General features: G+C 37.8%; 2 protein-coding genes across 7 annotated transcripts in view; one reads left to right on the forward strand and one right to left on the reverse strand.

Annotated features, from left to right (window-relative positions):
• CFAP43 (cilia and flagella associated protein 43) overlaps window positions 1–8,244 on the forward strand; it is a 111,538-nt gene extending 103,294 nt beyond the window's left edge. For all 3 annotated transcript variants that reach the window (XM_072805417.1, XM_072805420.1, XM_072805418.1), the window contains 4 exons: window positions 4,765–4,929; window positions 6,749–6,829; window positions 7,660–7,813; window positions 8,001–8,244. In XM_072805417.1, the coding sequence (XP_072661518.1) occupies window positions 4,765–4,929; window positions 6,749–6,829; window positions 7,660–7,813; window positions 8,001–8,167 (567 nt within the window). In that variant the 3' untranslated portion in view covers window positions 8,168–8,244. The remainder of the gene's footprint in view (window positions 1–4,764; window positions 4,930–6,748; window positions 6,830–7,659; window positions 7,814–8,000) is intronic.
• Window positions 8,245–11,459: 3,215 nt separating this feature from the next.
• On the reverse strand, window positions 11,460–15,416 carry SFR1 (SWI5 dependent homologous recombination repair protein 1). 4 transcript variants are annotated; one of them, XM_072805421.1, is made up of 5 exons: window positions 15,269–15,416; window positions 14,907–15,021; window positions 14,225–14,346; window positions 13,177–13,581; window positions 11,460–12,124 (listed from the first exon to the last, which is right to left on the reverse strand). In XM_072805421.1, the coding sequence occupies exons 3-5, from the start codon at window positions 14,318–14,320 to the stop codon at window positions 11,933–11,935; spliced, it is 693 nt and encodes a 230-aa protein (XP_072661522.1). In that variant the 5' UTR covers window positions 14,321–14,346; window positions 14,907–15,021; window positions 15,269–15,416; the 3' UTR covers window positions 11,460–11,932. The 4 variants fall into 4 exon arrangements, with proteins under 4 accessions (XP_072661522.1, XP_072661525.1, XP_072661523.1 ...); XM_072805424.1 differs by lacking the exon at window positions 15,269–15,416 and adding an exon at window positions 15,185–15,256; XM_072805422.1 differs by lacking the exon at window positions 15,269–15,416 and adding an exon at window positions 15,231–15,255.
• Between the last annotated feature and the right edge of the window lie 151 nt (window positions 15,417–15,567).

Consider the following 15,567-nt stretch of genomic DNA (forward strand, 5'->3'; position numbering starts at 1 on the left):
TAGACTTTTTCAATTTCATTTAGGTTTATCTAATTTGTTGGCATACAATTGTTCACAGTATTTTCTTATATTCTTATTGAATTTTGTAAGGTTAGTAGCAATGTCCTTAATTTCATTTCTGATTTTAGCAAATTGAGTCTTTTCTCCTTTTCCTTATTCTAGCTAAAGATTCGTCAATTTTGATTTAAAAGATTTTGGTTTCATTTATTCTCTCTGATCTCCTACTTTCTATTTCATTTATCTCTTCTAATCTTCCTATTTCCTTCTAATGGCTTTGAGTTAAATTTGGTCTTCTTTTAATAATCTTATAAGGTATAAAGTTAGATTATTGATTTGAGATCATTCTCCTTTTTTAACATATATGCTTACAGCTATAAATTTCCCTCTCAATACTGCTTTTGATGCATCTCATAAGTTTTGGCATGTTATGTTTTCACTTTCATTCATGTTGAAGTATTTTCTAATATCCCCTGTTATTTCTTCTTTGACCTATTATATTTTAAAATGTGTTATTTAATTTCTATGTATTTGTGAATATTCCACTTTTCCTTCTATTATTGATTTCTAGTTCTATTCCCTTGTGGTCAGAACAGATGTTTTGTCTTATTTCAAAATTTTCTAGATTTCTTCTAAAATCTATTAGGATTCATTTTATCACCTAACATATGGTCTATATTTGAGAATGTTCCATTTGCACTTTCAAAGAATGTGTATTCTGTTGTTATTGAGTGTGGTGTTCTGTGTATGTCTCTTAGGTCTAATTAGTTTATAGTGTTCAAATCCTCTATTCCCTTATTGATCTTCTATATACTTGTTCTATCCATTATTGAAAGTGGGATGGTGAAATCTCTAATTTTTTTTCTATTATGGAACTAGTTCTTCAATTCTATTGGCTTTTGTTTCATATATTTTGGGGCTCTCTTCTTAAAATATATGTGTTTATAATTGCTATATCTTCCTAGAGCATTAGCCTCTTATCAGCAAATAATGTGCTTGTCTGATATTAGTATAGGCACCCCAGCTGTCTTTTGATTACAATTTGCCCAGATGATATCTTTCCATCCTTTCATTTTCAACCTATTTGTGTCACTGAATCTCAAGTTCTCTTCTGGACAGAGTATTATTGGATCATTTTTTAAATTGATTGTGCCTCTCTCTACCTTTTAATTATAGAGTTTAATCCACTTATATTTAAAGTAATTGCTAGTAAAAACAAAAAGGACTTTACTATTTTGTTATTTGTTTTCTATCATATTTTCTGGTTCCTCAATCCCTCCATTATTGCCTTCTTTTGTATATGGTTGATATTTTTGCAGAGTACCATTTTGATCCCCTTGTCTTTTACTTTGCTATATACATTTTAGTTATTTTCTTAGTGGTTACCATGGGGATTACAACTGACAGTTTAGGTTTTTTTGTTTTTGTTAAGATTTATTTATTCATTCATTCAGAGAGAGCGAAGAGAGAGGCAGAGACACAGGCAGAGGGAGAAGCAGGCTGATGCGGGACTCGATCCCGGGTCTCCAGGATCACACCCCAGGCTGCAGGCGGCGCAAACCGCTGCGCCACCGGGGCTGCCCGACAGTTTAGTTTTATAGCAAACTAATTCAAATTAGCACCAACTTAGTTTCACTAGTATATAAAACTCTACTCCAATACAATTCTGTCCCTCACCTTTTCTGTTATTGTCACAGATAACATCTTTATGCATTATGTGTCCATTAACATAGATTTATAACTAATGTTTTGTGCATTTTTTCCTTTATATCATACAGGAAAAAAAAGTACTTACAAACCAAAAATACAATAGTACTGACTTTATATCTACCTATGTAGTTGCATTTTTAATTTAATTTTTTAAAATTTCTTCTTATGACTTTGAGTTACTGTCTAGTGCCTTCTAATTTCAGGTTGAAGGACTCCCTTTAGATTTCTGGTACAGGAGGTCTACTAATGAAGAACTCCATCAGCTTTATTTTCTCAGAATATCTTTTTTTTCCTCAGAATATCTTAAATTCTCCTTCATATTTTGTTGTTAGTGTAGGTGCAAAAATCATTATCAAAACTGCTGATGGATACAATGTGAATGGTAAAGAGAAAGATCAAGAATTAATCCTAAAATGTTGGGCAGGCCCGGTGGCGCCACGGTTTGGCGCCGCCTGCTGCCTGGGGTGTGATCCTGGAGACCCGGGTTGAGTCCCGCATCGGGCTCCCTGCATGGAGCCTGCTTCTCTCTCTGCCTCTCTCTTTCTCTCTCTGTCTCTATGAATAAATAAATAAAATCTTAAAAAAAAAATTCCAAAAATGTTAGCTTTTGAGCAACTGAGTAGATGGTAGTGTCATTAACTGATATGAGAAAGACGGAACATGTAGTTTTGGGCTGGGACATAAAACAAAGAGTTTGGGCCTTTGTTAATTTGAAATACACATAAAACATTCCAGTGGAGGGTCATCTGGGTGGCTTGAGCATTTGACTCTTGATTTCAGCTCAAGTCATGATCTCAGGGTCATGGGATCAAGCTCTGCATCTGGCTCCTCACTCAGAAGGGAGTCTGCTGGAGATTCTCTCCTACTCTCTTCCTCTGCCACCCCGCCCCCCTACCCCAGCATGCACATACTCTCTCTCTCTCTCTCAAATCAACAAATTTTTTAAAGACCCATTCCAATGGAAATATCAACTGGACAGAATTTAGAACTGAGATATAAACTTAGAAGTATTCTATATATAGATCACATACAAATAAATACATATGAATTATCACATATAGATATTTACATATGCATAAGACTGGTAGATTGCAGTACATCTGCATACATGCAGACTGGTAATGCATACAGACTGGTAGATTGATTAAGCCATGAGAATGCTTGAGACCACCTAGGAATGGGACGTTGGCCGATGCCCAAAGTCCAATTCTGATAGATATAGCAGAGAAGGAGTCAGTAGCAAAACTGAGAAAGAGTTGCCAGTGAGAGAGGAAACTTGAAAATCATGAGAGAAATGGCTCCAATGATAAGGAACTAGTGCACTATGTCAGTTACTTGATAAGAACAGTGGAAAGTTTGGGCAAGAGGTCAAAAAGTTGACCAAAGGAGAGCAGAAAGGAGATGTGGTAGCTCTACAACAGTGTTTTTTAACCTTGGCACTATTGACATTTTGGGCCAGATGATTATTTGTTGTGAAAGATATTCTGTGTATCACAAAGTTTAGTAGCATCCCTGGCATCTATCCTCTAGATGCCAGTAGCAATACTTCCCTCCAGTTGTATCAGCCAAAAATTTCTGCAAACAAAATCTTAATTTCCTATGGTAGGGCAATATCTCTAATATTTGAGGAATGCTACCCTAGAGAAATGCTTGAACTGAAAATTTTGAAGCTGGTATATACAAGGTCAAGGGTATGATTATGGGAGTTGGGTGTCTTTAGATGGAGAAGGGATCACTGAAAGTGAGAAATTCAAGGAATTGAGAGGCAAAGCTGTGATCATAAGATAAAAATAATTTTTAAAAAGAATAGTAGGTGGTGTGGTATAATATAGTGGCATGAACTACAAAAAGCTAAGCTTTTGAGGAAGAGAGGAAAGGTAAAATGTTAACCGATGGAACTCTTACACAAATTTATTTTAGAGACATTAGAGTTTCAGTATTAGCAGTCTGGGAGAACTTCATGAAAATATTCCTCGGGATCCCTGGGTGGCGCAGCAGTTTGGCGCCTGCCTTTGGCCCAGGGCGCGATCCTGCAGACCCGGGATCGAATCCCACATCGGGCTCCCGGTGCATGAAGCCTGCTTCTCCCTCTGCCTATGTCTCTGCCTCTCTCTCTCTCTCTCTCTATCATAAATAAATAAAAATTAAAAAAAGAATATTCCTCAACTTCATGTAGGCAATTTGAAGTAAGTGCAAAATATCTAGGTGTTTAAATGTATTTAACTCACTCAATTTTATTTATTTTATTTTTTTATTTTTTTGCTTTTCCACTAGCTACAAACCTGATATCATTGTGCCTAGCAGCATTAAACTACAATCCTTTGTGGGTTTTTTTCTTTTTTTAAGATTTTATTATTCATGAGAGACACAGAAAGAGGGGGGCAAAGACACAGGCAAAGGGAGAAGCAATCTCCTTCCCCGCAGGGATCCTGATGCAGGACTCGATCCCAGGACCCCAGGACCACACCCTGAGTTGAAGGCAGATGCTCAACCACTGAGCCACCCAGGCATCCCTACAATCAATCCTTTGTTGATAGTGTCAGGAAGTAGAGCAGAGTCAGGGTACAAATGCATACAGACTGGTAGATTGATGATGGCAAAAGGAGTTCCTGCCTTATAATTGACATATTAAAGTAAATTAGCTATGCCATTCAAATGTATTTGATAATCCTTTCTGTTTAGTACCTATCAGCTTTTTAGTGATCAGTCATTTTTTTTTAAATATCTGCTACATTTTTTTAAAAGAAGATAGAAGAGTGCCTGGGTGGCCAGTCAGTTAAACATCTGACTCTTAATTTCGGCTCAGGTTGTGAAATCAAGCCTTTCATGGGGCTCCATGCTGGCAATGAAGCATGCTTAAGATTCTCTCTCTCTCCCTCTCCCTCTGCTCCCCCAACTCACGCATGTGCTTTTACTCTCAAAAATCTAAATAAAAATAATTTCTTAAAAAGATGATGCAATTACCTCTGTGATCCAAGTGTTTTCTAAGAATAGCATTCAGCTTCAGATATTCTGTATGCAGAGTCCTATGAATATCAAAATGTACTTTTTTTCAAGACTCAAGGACAGAAGAAAGTTGCTAGCATGATGGAAAGTAAAGATGTCCACAAAGGAATATTTCAGATTGAGTGGGAACATAAGAAAATGGAGATGGAAATGGAAGATCTAAATCAGAAGGCTTGGGATATTCAGATGCTATTTTTTTCAAGAGATCGTCAAAAGGTAAGTTCTCCCTGCCCCACCGTATAATTTTAATTTCATTCACTAATGTATTCATTCATTCAAACAGTATCTACTAAGATGCCTCTGTAATATTAAGCACATTCTAAGCCAGTTGTTTTTCATGGATATGTCTATGAATTCTTCTGTCTTCCAAGGATTTCCTAATTGTCAGATCCAGGGGTCTGTTCCCCAGTTATCACTATCCCTCAACTGTCAGTAGCAATTTGACCATCTTAACTGCTCATTCCTCTGGCTGTTTTCAACTCTATTTTCTTCTATTTTTCTTGCATGTCAGGCTACTCTGCCTCTTTTACTGAATTCTCTTTTGCTTCTCTTTTTTTTTTTTTTTTGTTAAAGATTGATTTATTTTAGAGACAGAGAGCACAAGTGGGAGGGTCAGAGTGAGAGAGAATCTCAAGCAGACTCGGAGCTGAGCGGGAAGCCCCTTGCAGGGTTCCATCTCATAACCCAGAGATCACAACCTGAGCAGAAACAGACACTCAACCAGCTGTGCTCCCCAGGCGCCCTCTAAATTTTAAATATGACTATTCTTTACAATCCTGCCTTTAGCTCTGCTTCCTTCTATGCCCTCTCCTTTGATAATCTCGATTTTTCTAACTTCAGTGACCACTTCTAAAAGACTGATCCAAGTTCTCTATTCCTGATCTCCCTCAAGCTCTATTTTGACATTCCCACCTCTCAACAGCAACCCTTCTTAATGTGCTCATTTTTGTTCTTTTCAACCACTTACTCAGGCTTATAGTTGCAGTCATCTTTGATTTCCCTCTCCCCTGTCTTTCAAGCCTTGCCTAGTTTACCTATTTATTCTTTATCTCCACTGCCATTAGCCTGGCTCAGTTTTTCTTTTCCATGATTTAGACTATTGTATAATGATCTAACTGGGGGACACCTGGCTGGCTCAGTTGGAATAGCATGCAACTCTTGATCCGCAGGGATTTCAAGCCCCATGTTGGGTGTAGAGATTACTTAAAAAAATAAACTTAAAAAAAAATTCCTAGCTGGTCTCTTGACCTTTGGGCTTTCTCTTATCCAATCGATACTATATGTTACTGTCAGATTAATATTGCTGTTCAGTTCTAATAACATTACTACTCTCCTAAAACATTTTAAACTGCAACTTCTTCCTGGCAAACAAATTATGAAATTTTTAGGTGGGTGCTCTGCACCCTTCAACCTAACTTTTCAAATTCATTCCCACTGTTCCTCATATACATCAGTATTATCAAACCAAACATTAATATTTTCTAGGATTTTACTCTGTGCCTTTGCTCATTAGTTTTTTAACTTGAAATACCTTTCCTTATTTTTTTTTCACATCCCAAATCTATTTTTCAAAGTCTAGTTAAATGCTACCTGCTCTAAAAAGCTTCTGGGTTTCTCCAGTACATTCTTTCTCAAACCACCTTTGAGTTTACATGTCACTATACACATTTTCTGGCAACTAATCATGTCTACTTTTTTTTTTTTTGAAAGCTATAGTCATATTATCTATCTCTGTATCTTCCTTAGTACCTTTAACTCGAACATTCTTAATTAATGACTCAAATTAGATAGACAGTAAGTATTTGGTGAGTTGAATAAAGGAGAAAATAAACTCTAGGCATTTGTAATTATTAATATACAGGTAAATTATCAATAGCCAAATATAAATAAATATTATGGCACAAAAGTCAAATCAATCTTAGATAACTTTTATGAAATTGGTAACTTTCAAAACTAAGACTGCTTTATAAAGTTACCTATTGAAAGAATAGAGAAAAATATTCTTACATATTTTGGGGTTTTTTTCTTCTCCAAGTACCTAAATGAACCAAACTATGAGACTCTGATTGCCATTCAGATTGGAATAATGGAGCAAACCATTGCTGTTTTAGAGAAGGTAGGTCTCAAAGTTATTGATCCTTATAATCCCAACAGTTGTGAATTATTTAAACAAAGTAATAGTGTTCCAAATAATGAATTCAAACACAGCTTAATAAAATCATGGTCCTTTTTTGACATTCATGATCTAATTAGAGGCCCCTGAATGGTGTCTTTGCAACCATAAAAAGTGTGGTAGACTGAAGCACTTTTTTTTTTTTTTTAATTTATGATAGTCATCAGAAAGAGAGAGAGAGAGAGAGAGGCAGAGACACAGGCAGAGGGAGAAGGAAGCTCCATGCACCGGGAGCCCGATGTGGGATTCAATCCCGGGTCTCCATGATCGCGCCCTGGGCCAAAGGCAGGCGCCAAACCGCTGCGCCACCCAGGGATCCCTGAAGCATTTATTTTAATACTAGAATTAACCCCTTGGGAGATATCTAAGTGTATGTGAATTCCCAGTTTCACATTAAGTTGTGATTTATGTAACAGAATGTTGATGGTCTTTCCTTGGAGTTGTAATGCCTTTGTTTTCTCATAACTGCTTAACAAATGCTCAGTGTAGATTGTATAGCATATACAAGATGGAAAAGAAGTAATCTCAAGGCTTTATGTGTTTTTTTTTTAATATCTAAAAAATTCTAAATTTTTTTAAAATTCAGGTATTAAAATATCATGCTACTTTTAAATAATTTAGTTACTGTGTGCAGGCATTATGTTAGGCAGTAGGGATATGGTGATAAAATGATATCTTGATGATAATGAATTTAAATTTTAAAAATAGTGTCTTTATAAAATACTTTTCTTTCAAAATTATTTTTTGGGGTGTCATGGAAACAAAAATTTCAGACCCACAAAAAGAATGTGGAAAACTGCAAAAAACTACTAAAAAAACTGGGAAGGTACAGCAATCAAAAAGATATAGCAAACTATACTCTAAGCTGCAATATACGAGAAGAGCTGGTTGCTGTCTCCGAAAGGAAAGAGATCTGTAATGCAGTGGGTAAGAATTTTTTTTCTTCACTCAACTGTAGGTTTCTTTAAAAGTTACTACCATTCCTGAAATCTGGTCAGTACTTACAAAGCTACCAGCATTTCTTCCACATGTTTAACTGATTCCGAGTGCTGTTTCTATATTTGAATGCCTTAGATAGTAATCCAACTAATTCTCTTCTTCATTTTTGGGGTAGGGTCTAAACTGACTTGTGAAAAGATTGCCAAAGAACGATATGAAAACATGATGGAACAACAAAAGTTAACAAATATTGCAAAACAACAAGCTGAACAAATTTTAATACTGCAGACTGAACTTGAACGATTAAGGATGAAAACATTTCCTGCACTTGTTCAAATGTAAAAACGCTGGTGGAACACACAAGACAACCAATGATTTAAAAAATAATTTCATTTCATTAAAATGGTATTTTTCTCCCATATCAGGAAATTTAAGTAGAGCTTCTTAGTTGCATTTTTAATAGCAAATTATTTAACTTTAATCATTATAAAAATGTTTGTCTTGCATGAATGTGTAAAATATCATGAATTGTTTTCATTCACAAGTGAACTGAAAATATTCAAAATGTATTTTACTCATTTTCTCATTAGTCTTGATGTTATTCATAAAAACAAAAGATTCTTAGCCACTCCTGGCATTTCTAGTTTTATAAAATTACCAGAAAACTTAAGTTAATGGAAGATTTTTACATTTTTCTCTATTTCCCAAGTTTTCTTCAGAAAACATTTCTTCTATAATCAGAAAAAATTTCTCAGAACATTTAGGTTTATTCCCAATTCTAGCAATGAGAATAAAATGAACTATTTCCTTTTACCAAGCCTTAAATCATTTGAAAAGTACATTTTTTTCTGCATATAGTCTTCTACATTGCATATTCATTGTAATAGATGATGTAATAGATAATTAAATAATGAGATTAAGTGGTCAGAAACCTGCTTCACCCTTCAACAGCCTGTCCACTGCTGCATTCCAAGATGGTACCACTAGGATTATTTAGCATAATCTCCAAGTAACGTCATGGTCTCATTCTTCTGAAATTTGTCAATTAAATGTTAAATTTAATCTGCAACACCATATCCAATGTGCACAGGTGTAGGTAAAGCAAGAGAGCTCATACAACCTTCTATTTATAAAAAAAATTCTTTAAGAGGGGATCCTTGGGTGGCTCAGTGGTTCAGCGCCTGCCTTTGGCCCAGGGCATGATCCTGGAGACCCGGGATGGAGTCCCGCATTGGGCTCCCAGCATGGAGCCTGCTTCTCCCTCTGCCTGTGTCTCTGCCTTTCTCTCTCTACCATGAATAAATAAATTTAAAAATCTTTAAAAAAACTCTTTAAGAGATTTAAAAGCTCCTATTTAGAGGACCAGTTATACCGTATCTGATTACCTATATACTCAATACTGGGTAGGAATCATAAGAGAAATAATAGGCCCAACATCATTTTTTTTCCCCCAACATCATTTTTAATGATAGCCTTCCTTAGTACCAGAATGACTCAAGTACTAAATTTGGCTGATTCAGCAGAGGAGTGCCCACTGGTAACATTTCCTACATCTTGGATCCTTCAGAATTGATCCACTTAGGATCCTCCTAAGTGATTGTGGGGGTGGGAGGCTGGACCCAACGGTGGAAAAGTGTGTGAAAGGTACAAATACTTTGTACTTATTATGAGATCACCAAAGTTCTCTGTCCTGTTGGTCTCTGTCCTGATTCAAACATCATTCTACTAGGCTTTTTTTCTCTCCATTTTTTATGGTGATACAAATTCCAGTGACCCAGATTAATCTGTTGCCTAATTTGGCTCCATTTGCTCATTGTCAATACCACAAATTTCACTGTAGATTCCTAGATCTTAACAGCCTATGTGATTTCTATTTCTTAGTGGCTACTCTGGGTGATTCTGACAATTCAAGCTTTTTGCTTTGAGGCATAGATAGAGTGGAGGTTAGCCGAAATCTCTTGCCTGCAAGCTAAATTCTACTAGCAGCACTATTCAAGAGACATTTTCTGGTTTTGGGGGTTGGCATTGGAAGGGCACCAGGGTCATCCATCCCAACTCTTTTTTTTTTTTTTTTCCAACTCTTGATATTGTCTATGGTACTGATTCCTCTCAGCTTCTGGTGAACTAACAGCAATTATATTTTTATAGTTCTTTAAATTACCTATGCTGTCAAGTAGTAAGGTAATTAATTGGGACAAATATAGCACAGTTCTAAGTATAGGACTTAGTAGGGCTCTCCTGCTGGGTTGCTGGTTTCAAATCCTGGGTTTACCACTTCAGCTTTAAATAACTACTTAATTTTTAAATAACTACTTTAGCTTAAATTTGGGATGCCTTTAAAATTGGGATGCCTATAATTTTAAAACTCAAATGAGTTAACATACTTTTTAAACTGGCACAAAGCAATTGCTAAGTGAATAAAGTTTTTATGAATAAAAATACAGTATTTTTTTCATTTTTATGAATAAAAATATAGTACTCAGTGATTTTTTAAAATAAATGTATCCCATTAAATAGAGGTGAAATTCAACAAATTATAAAATAGAGTCCCTCATTTTATTTCAAACTCTCCCAGAAGTCTAATCCATGTTCCATGACCCACCTCCTGTTGCAGGAATATCTGCTAGAGCCCCTGGCACCCAGCCAGTGCCTTGAAAATGCCCATTACTATGTCCCCATCTGCTCTCAACTCTCCCACATTTAGGCCTTCTAGCTGTGCAGTAAGCAGCAATGGAGGCTGATAAGCTCACAACAGGACAGCTCCCTAGAGATACCCATGTGGGACTCTCAGGGCCAGGGGAGGCCCATCTGAGGCCTGGGCCAGTCCTCTTGGGTTCATCACAAAGACAATGGCAGTGTCTAGAAGGTAAGAATTTGTGTGTGTGGCAAGAGGGGAAGGGTAATACCAGCATGGACACTAACAATGAGAATAGATTAAGAACAGGGTCCTAAGGTCTCCTGCTATGCCAAATATTAATGGTTTGTTAGATATAGGGCAGGACTGGGCCAAAAACAGGGTACACTTGGAGGGGGAGGGCCCTCAGGGTAATGACTATTTTCCTACTAGTAGGGAAATACTTTCTTTCAGGATTTTTTTTTTTTTTTTTAATCTAAGTGAAGATGTTTACCCTTTAAAAGAGTCCAAAAGCAGAAACCGAGGAGGCCCTCCAGAAGGACTGGCAGGTAGAACCAGGAAGACACTGATCCACAAAGTTCTTTCCATCTATCACCTCTGCTTTTCTTGGTAAGGGCACATACTGTCCTTCTTAACACACCAGCTTTTCTGTTTCCAAATTTACCTACAACAGCTTCAGCCACAAAAAGAGATGGGCTTTCTTTTCCTAAGCACAATTCCAATTCTCACACTGGGCCAGCTTGGGTCATATTTCTGTATGCAGCCACAATGACAGGTAACAGTGTATAATACAGCAGGCAGAAGCAGCCCTATGAAGGTGGGTTTCTGGCTGAGGAGTCACTATGAAATGAACAGACGAAGCTAGAAAGGTAGACGAATGTGAAGGACCTTGTATGTCTTAATGTGGGGGATGAGGATATGTTGTTTTTAAGAGAGAGATGGCCATTTCACTAAATGAAATGAATGCAATAAATTTGAAGAGACAGGGAAGAATAGAAATTTTGGACATATAAATAAGTTTAATTACCTGCTACACCATTCAGATGGAAATGTGGGGTAAATGGATAGAAACAAGGGTCATAAACTTAGAGGAGACAGGCCAGCATTTTTAGACAACTTTAGGTTTAGACATTCACCAGACTGAACTAATTTTTAACATTTAAAATAAAACTCTAAAACTTTTTTTACCACAATAAACAAAACGTATTAAAATTGACCTCCAGAAATGACCCAATTACTTTGTAAACATGATTTAATTTTTTTTCACATTTCTTTAAATGTCAAGTTTTCTCTGGCAAATTTATTCAAAATACTAAATTTTCATTTTAGAACTTACTTTACATTGCAGAGTGCCCTAAACTGACATTCATCAAGACACCTTTCTCTAAGCCCTAATGGTTTCTACCTTCCTTTTAAGATGTGTTAAGTAAATTTGTCATTCTCAAAAATATTCCAGAGAAAAAAATTATGAATTAAACACCCATAAATTCTTCTTCATTTCTGTTGTAGTGTAGCAGTTTATCATCTAACCCACAGTGGTCTATCAACTGAGTAAGGCTGAGTTTCTTGTTTTCCTCAGACATAGCTGACTGCAACTCATAAAGCAACAGCTGGCTACAGCTTCTCCACTTCTGTATTAACAACTGTAACTGAGACAGGTCATTCTGAAATAAATAAAAAAAAAATCAGTCAATAACTAGCGAGGCATCCTATTTTAACATACTTAATGAAAGTTGTTAATCAATGAGTAGGTTTAAAGGGTAACACACGGTCAGGATTGGGACTTCTACCCAGGAAAAAGTAGGATGGTTTTAAGTGGAATGGTTACAATGACCCAGAAATTGAGTTCTATGGCTATTTTATTTGGTCCAAGCTTTGGACCATTCTTACCCTCAGGGACAAATCAAATCATAAAATAGGGCAAAACTATGTTCAGAAGCAACAATATGGGTTAAAACATGCTTTTTCTATTACAGCTGTACTTTTAAAAAATGAATATATTCAATGTAATATAAAAATATTCAACTTAATATTTTTCAATATTCATTTTCATTCAATATTCAATATTCATTTCATTCTCTCATAAAACCCAAATCGTTATATTTAGAAAAATCCTAAAAATTCAAGACAGCAAATAAAGATGAACTATTCCACCATCTATTCCACATTGGTGGGAAAGAAGGAGCCACTAGATATACATAAATGATCCACGTCAGTAAAGGTTACCTTCTTCCAAGTGCCCAACCTCTATTTAATTCAACCTATCTGTGTTGAAATCTAAAATTTAACTTCTTTGTCTTATCAAACAAAATACATTTTAATAAGTTAGAAGAATACAAGATTATTACTAAAAATATTTATTATTATACTTTGTGGCCCGTTTGTAGCTTTTTAAATCATTCACTGACAGCTGTCACACTTTCGGTCTCACTGTGCTTGCCTCTCATTTGAAACTAATATTGCTACAGGCTGGAAATTAGAAAAACTTCAACTGCATATTAAATGATAGCTGGGACTTTTTAAAAGTTGAATCTGGTGTTTAGGGGCCTCTTCTCTAAATCTATGACTTACATTTGAGTTACAGTTGGTGGAAGACAGTTTTCTCAATATTTGGCTTATTGTTTATTATGCTTAAATAAACTTATTTTCTCTTTGAAATTACTTTCCTATCATTTATTTTTTAAAAAATAAGAAGTGGTTCTGAAATTATTCTCACCTTTGATCTATACATTTTGACCAGTTTTAGCCTCCGAAGAAGATCTTCTTTCTCCTCAATCTGCTTCACCAATTTTGCTCTTTCTTCACTTAATCCTTGTTTGGAAAGATCCTCATTCACAAAGTCACTCTGGAGATCACTGCGTGACTCAGTATCAAGAGACTTAGATTCACAAGCACTGATACTCTTGAAGGTATTTTTCAAACATGTACTTTCTTTGAATGGACTGTCTATGTGTTTAAAATTTTCTTGAAAATCCAAACAGTTTTCCTCTATTGAAGGTTCCTCAGGAAAAGTCTGATCGTTTTCTTCATTCTCTACTTTAAGACGTTTTACCGCACTGTAACAGGAATTAAATGAAAATCTAGTTTTCCTTAGTCGTTCTCTAAGTGTTGCACTCATCGGCTGAAAAGGAGCACAAAATAGTAATCAAGAAAAACATTCTTGTGTAAATAAATCTGCTAGAAATAAAGACCTTAACATTTCTATAGTGAAATAAAGACCTTAACATTTCTATAGTTGACACCACTAGATGGCTTTCTCTTTCCACGGATCTAAAGTAACCATCACAAAATGTCTTTCAATTCCTGCAAGCCCCATTAATTTTATTCTTTTTATTTTAGCAAAGTCAGCACCCTTCCAAAACAGTGTTGAGACACTTACCCCAGTCATCCCAAACATCTGTTCAGCAACTGTCACACTCCTGACACTTCTGAGTGCCTCAGAGTTACAAATTAAGGAGAAGACCTAGCTCCCTGCCACCAAAGACCTTCAGAATACTGCAGATTCAAACTTGCTCAATTTGGAATTTTGTAGTAACCTGATCTGAAACTAAATGAACATAATTGATACCAGATGAAAATGGTGGGGGTAGTTCAAACTCATTATCATAGGAGAAAGGCCTAAAATTACTTAATAGTCAATAAAATCTCTACTTATTGATCTACACATTACGTTGATTAACAGTCTTCAGTAGAATTAAACCCACTGCTGGCACAATACCTAGAAATAAAGAATAGCTCCCATGCAAGAGCTCGGATATGCATACTTGTTTTCTTGAACTACTTGGGCGGGGAGATGGTGGACTGGCACAGGCCTGCGGAGTGCTAGGTGAAACCACGGCTGGGTCGGATGGGCTTTCCATCTTGAAAACGCAATCTTGGCTTACCTCTACAAAATTGAAAAGTAACAACAAAAAATAACCAATCAGAATGTAAATACATACTGTTTCTGTAAAAGAACTTTTTACTGCTGTACATATCACCTCCACGAATAAGCCAGCCACAACTTCACTTAGTTGGGGTCCATTCTTGCTCGTTTTGCAGTTTTCCATTTACCTTCCTACCTACGACCGTGTGGGTCCACGTGGTGACTACCAGGACAAACGAGCTGGCATCTCCCTATAGAAACGCTCTCCACTTGTTTTATCTACATTAGAATATCCTCAGATCTGTCGTGTACGGGGTGGGAGAATTAACTGTGGCATTTTTTTTTTAAGATTTTATTTATTCACGAGAGACACAGGCAGAGGGAGAAGCAGGCCCCGTGCAGGGAGCCCGACGCGGGACTCAATCCCAAGACCCCAGGATCACGCCCTGGGCTGAGGGCGACGCTAAACCACTGGGCCACCCAGGGATCCCCTAACTCTGGGATTCTTAAGGAACTCTAATTTATAAGGAAATACAAACTCAAATCCTGACCCGAAAAAATCATCACAACTGTCACAGTACCTTGAGCCCTATAAAGCTGTGTGACTAGAACCAATGACCACGGGGCCTGAGGAACAAGGAACAGGAGCGCAGGTAAGTGTACGCCCGTCTGTGTCGTTTGAGCAGCGAACTGACCCTGGAAAGGAGAGTTGGCACAAGTTTGTTTCCTCAAACAAAGGCATCAACTTGGGGGGGGGGAGGGGGGCATTTTCCTCCTCCTTCCACCACAGCAGAAAACCCACACTAGCCCTCGGGAGCCCCCAGGTCAGAGGAAGGGTTGGGAGGCGCCCTGCCCGCACAAAGGGAGCTCCGCTCGACGCGCCCGCAGACCCCGGAGCAGCCCACCCCTCACACTCCCATCCTCTCGCCCGCCCGCGCTCTACCTCCCTCCTCCACCTCCCAGAGCGCGGAAAACGCGCGCTGCCCTGGGGGGCGGGGCCGCAGGGGAGGCGGAAGAGACGCGCGATTGGTCCGATTGACCGACGCGCAGCGCCGCGTGCCTCAGCGCCCCGGAGCGGCCGGACTGCGCGTGCGCGGTCTCCAGCGCGGCGAGGAGGCGGAAGCGGGGCGGGGTCACGCGGGGCCCGCAGAGACGTGTGATTGGCCCGGTCGACAGTCGCTCGGCGCTCTGCCCCGCCCAACGCCGGAGCGCGGCGGCACAGGGCGCGCGCGGCCGCCAGCC

Source organism: Canis lupus, chromosome 29 (assembly GCF_048164855.1).
Source record: "Canis lupus baileyi chromosome 29, mCanLup2.hap1, whole genome shotgun sequence".
In the NCBI taxonomy this organism is placed as follows: Eukaryota; Metazoa; Chordata; class Mammalia; order Carnivora; family Canidae; genus Canis; species Canis lupus.

Bases quoted from the DNA above. Each gene is read 5' to 3' on its own strand.
- SFR1 (XM_072805421.1), bottom strand. From the start codon at position 14,320: ATGGAAAGCCCATCCGACCCAGCCGTGGTTTCACCTAGCACTCCGCAG. The intron at 13,582-14,224 runs GTATGCATATCC...GCTCCTTTTCAG, and splicing joins CAAGTAGTTCAAGAAAACAA to CCGATGAGTGCAACACTTAG. The intron at 12,125-13,176 runs GTGAGAATAATT...TATTTATTTCAG, and splicing joins TCAAAATGTATAGATCAAAG to AATGACCTGTCTCAGTTACA.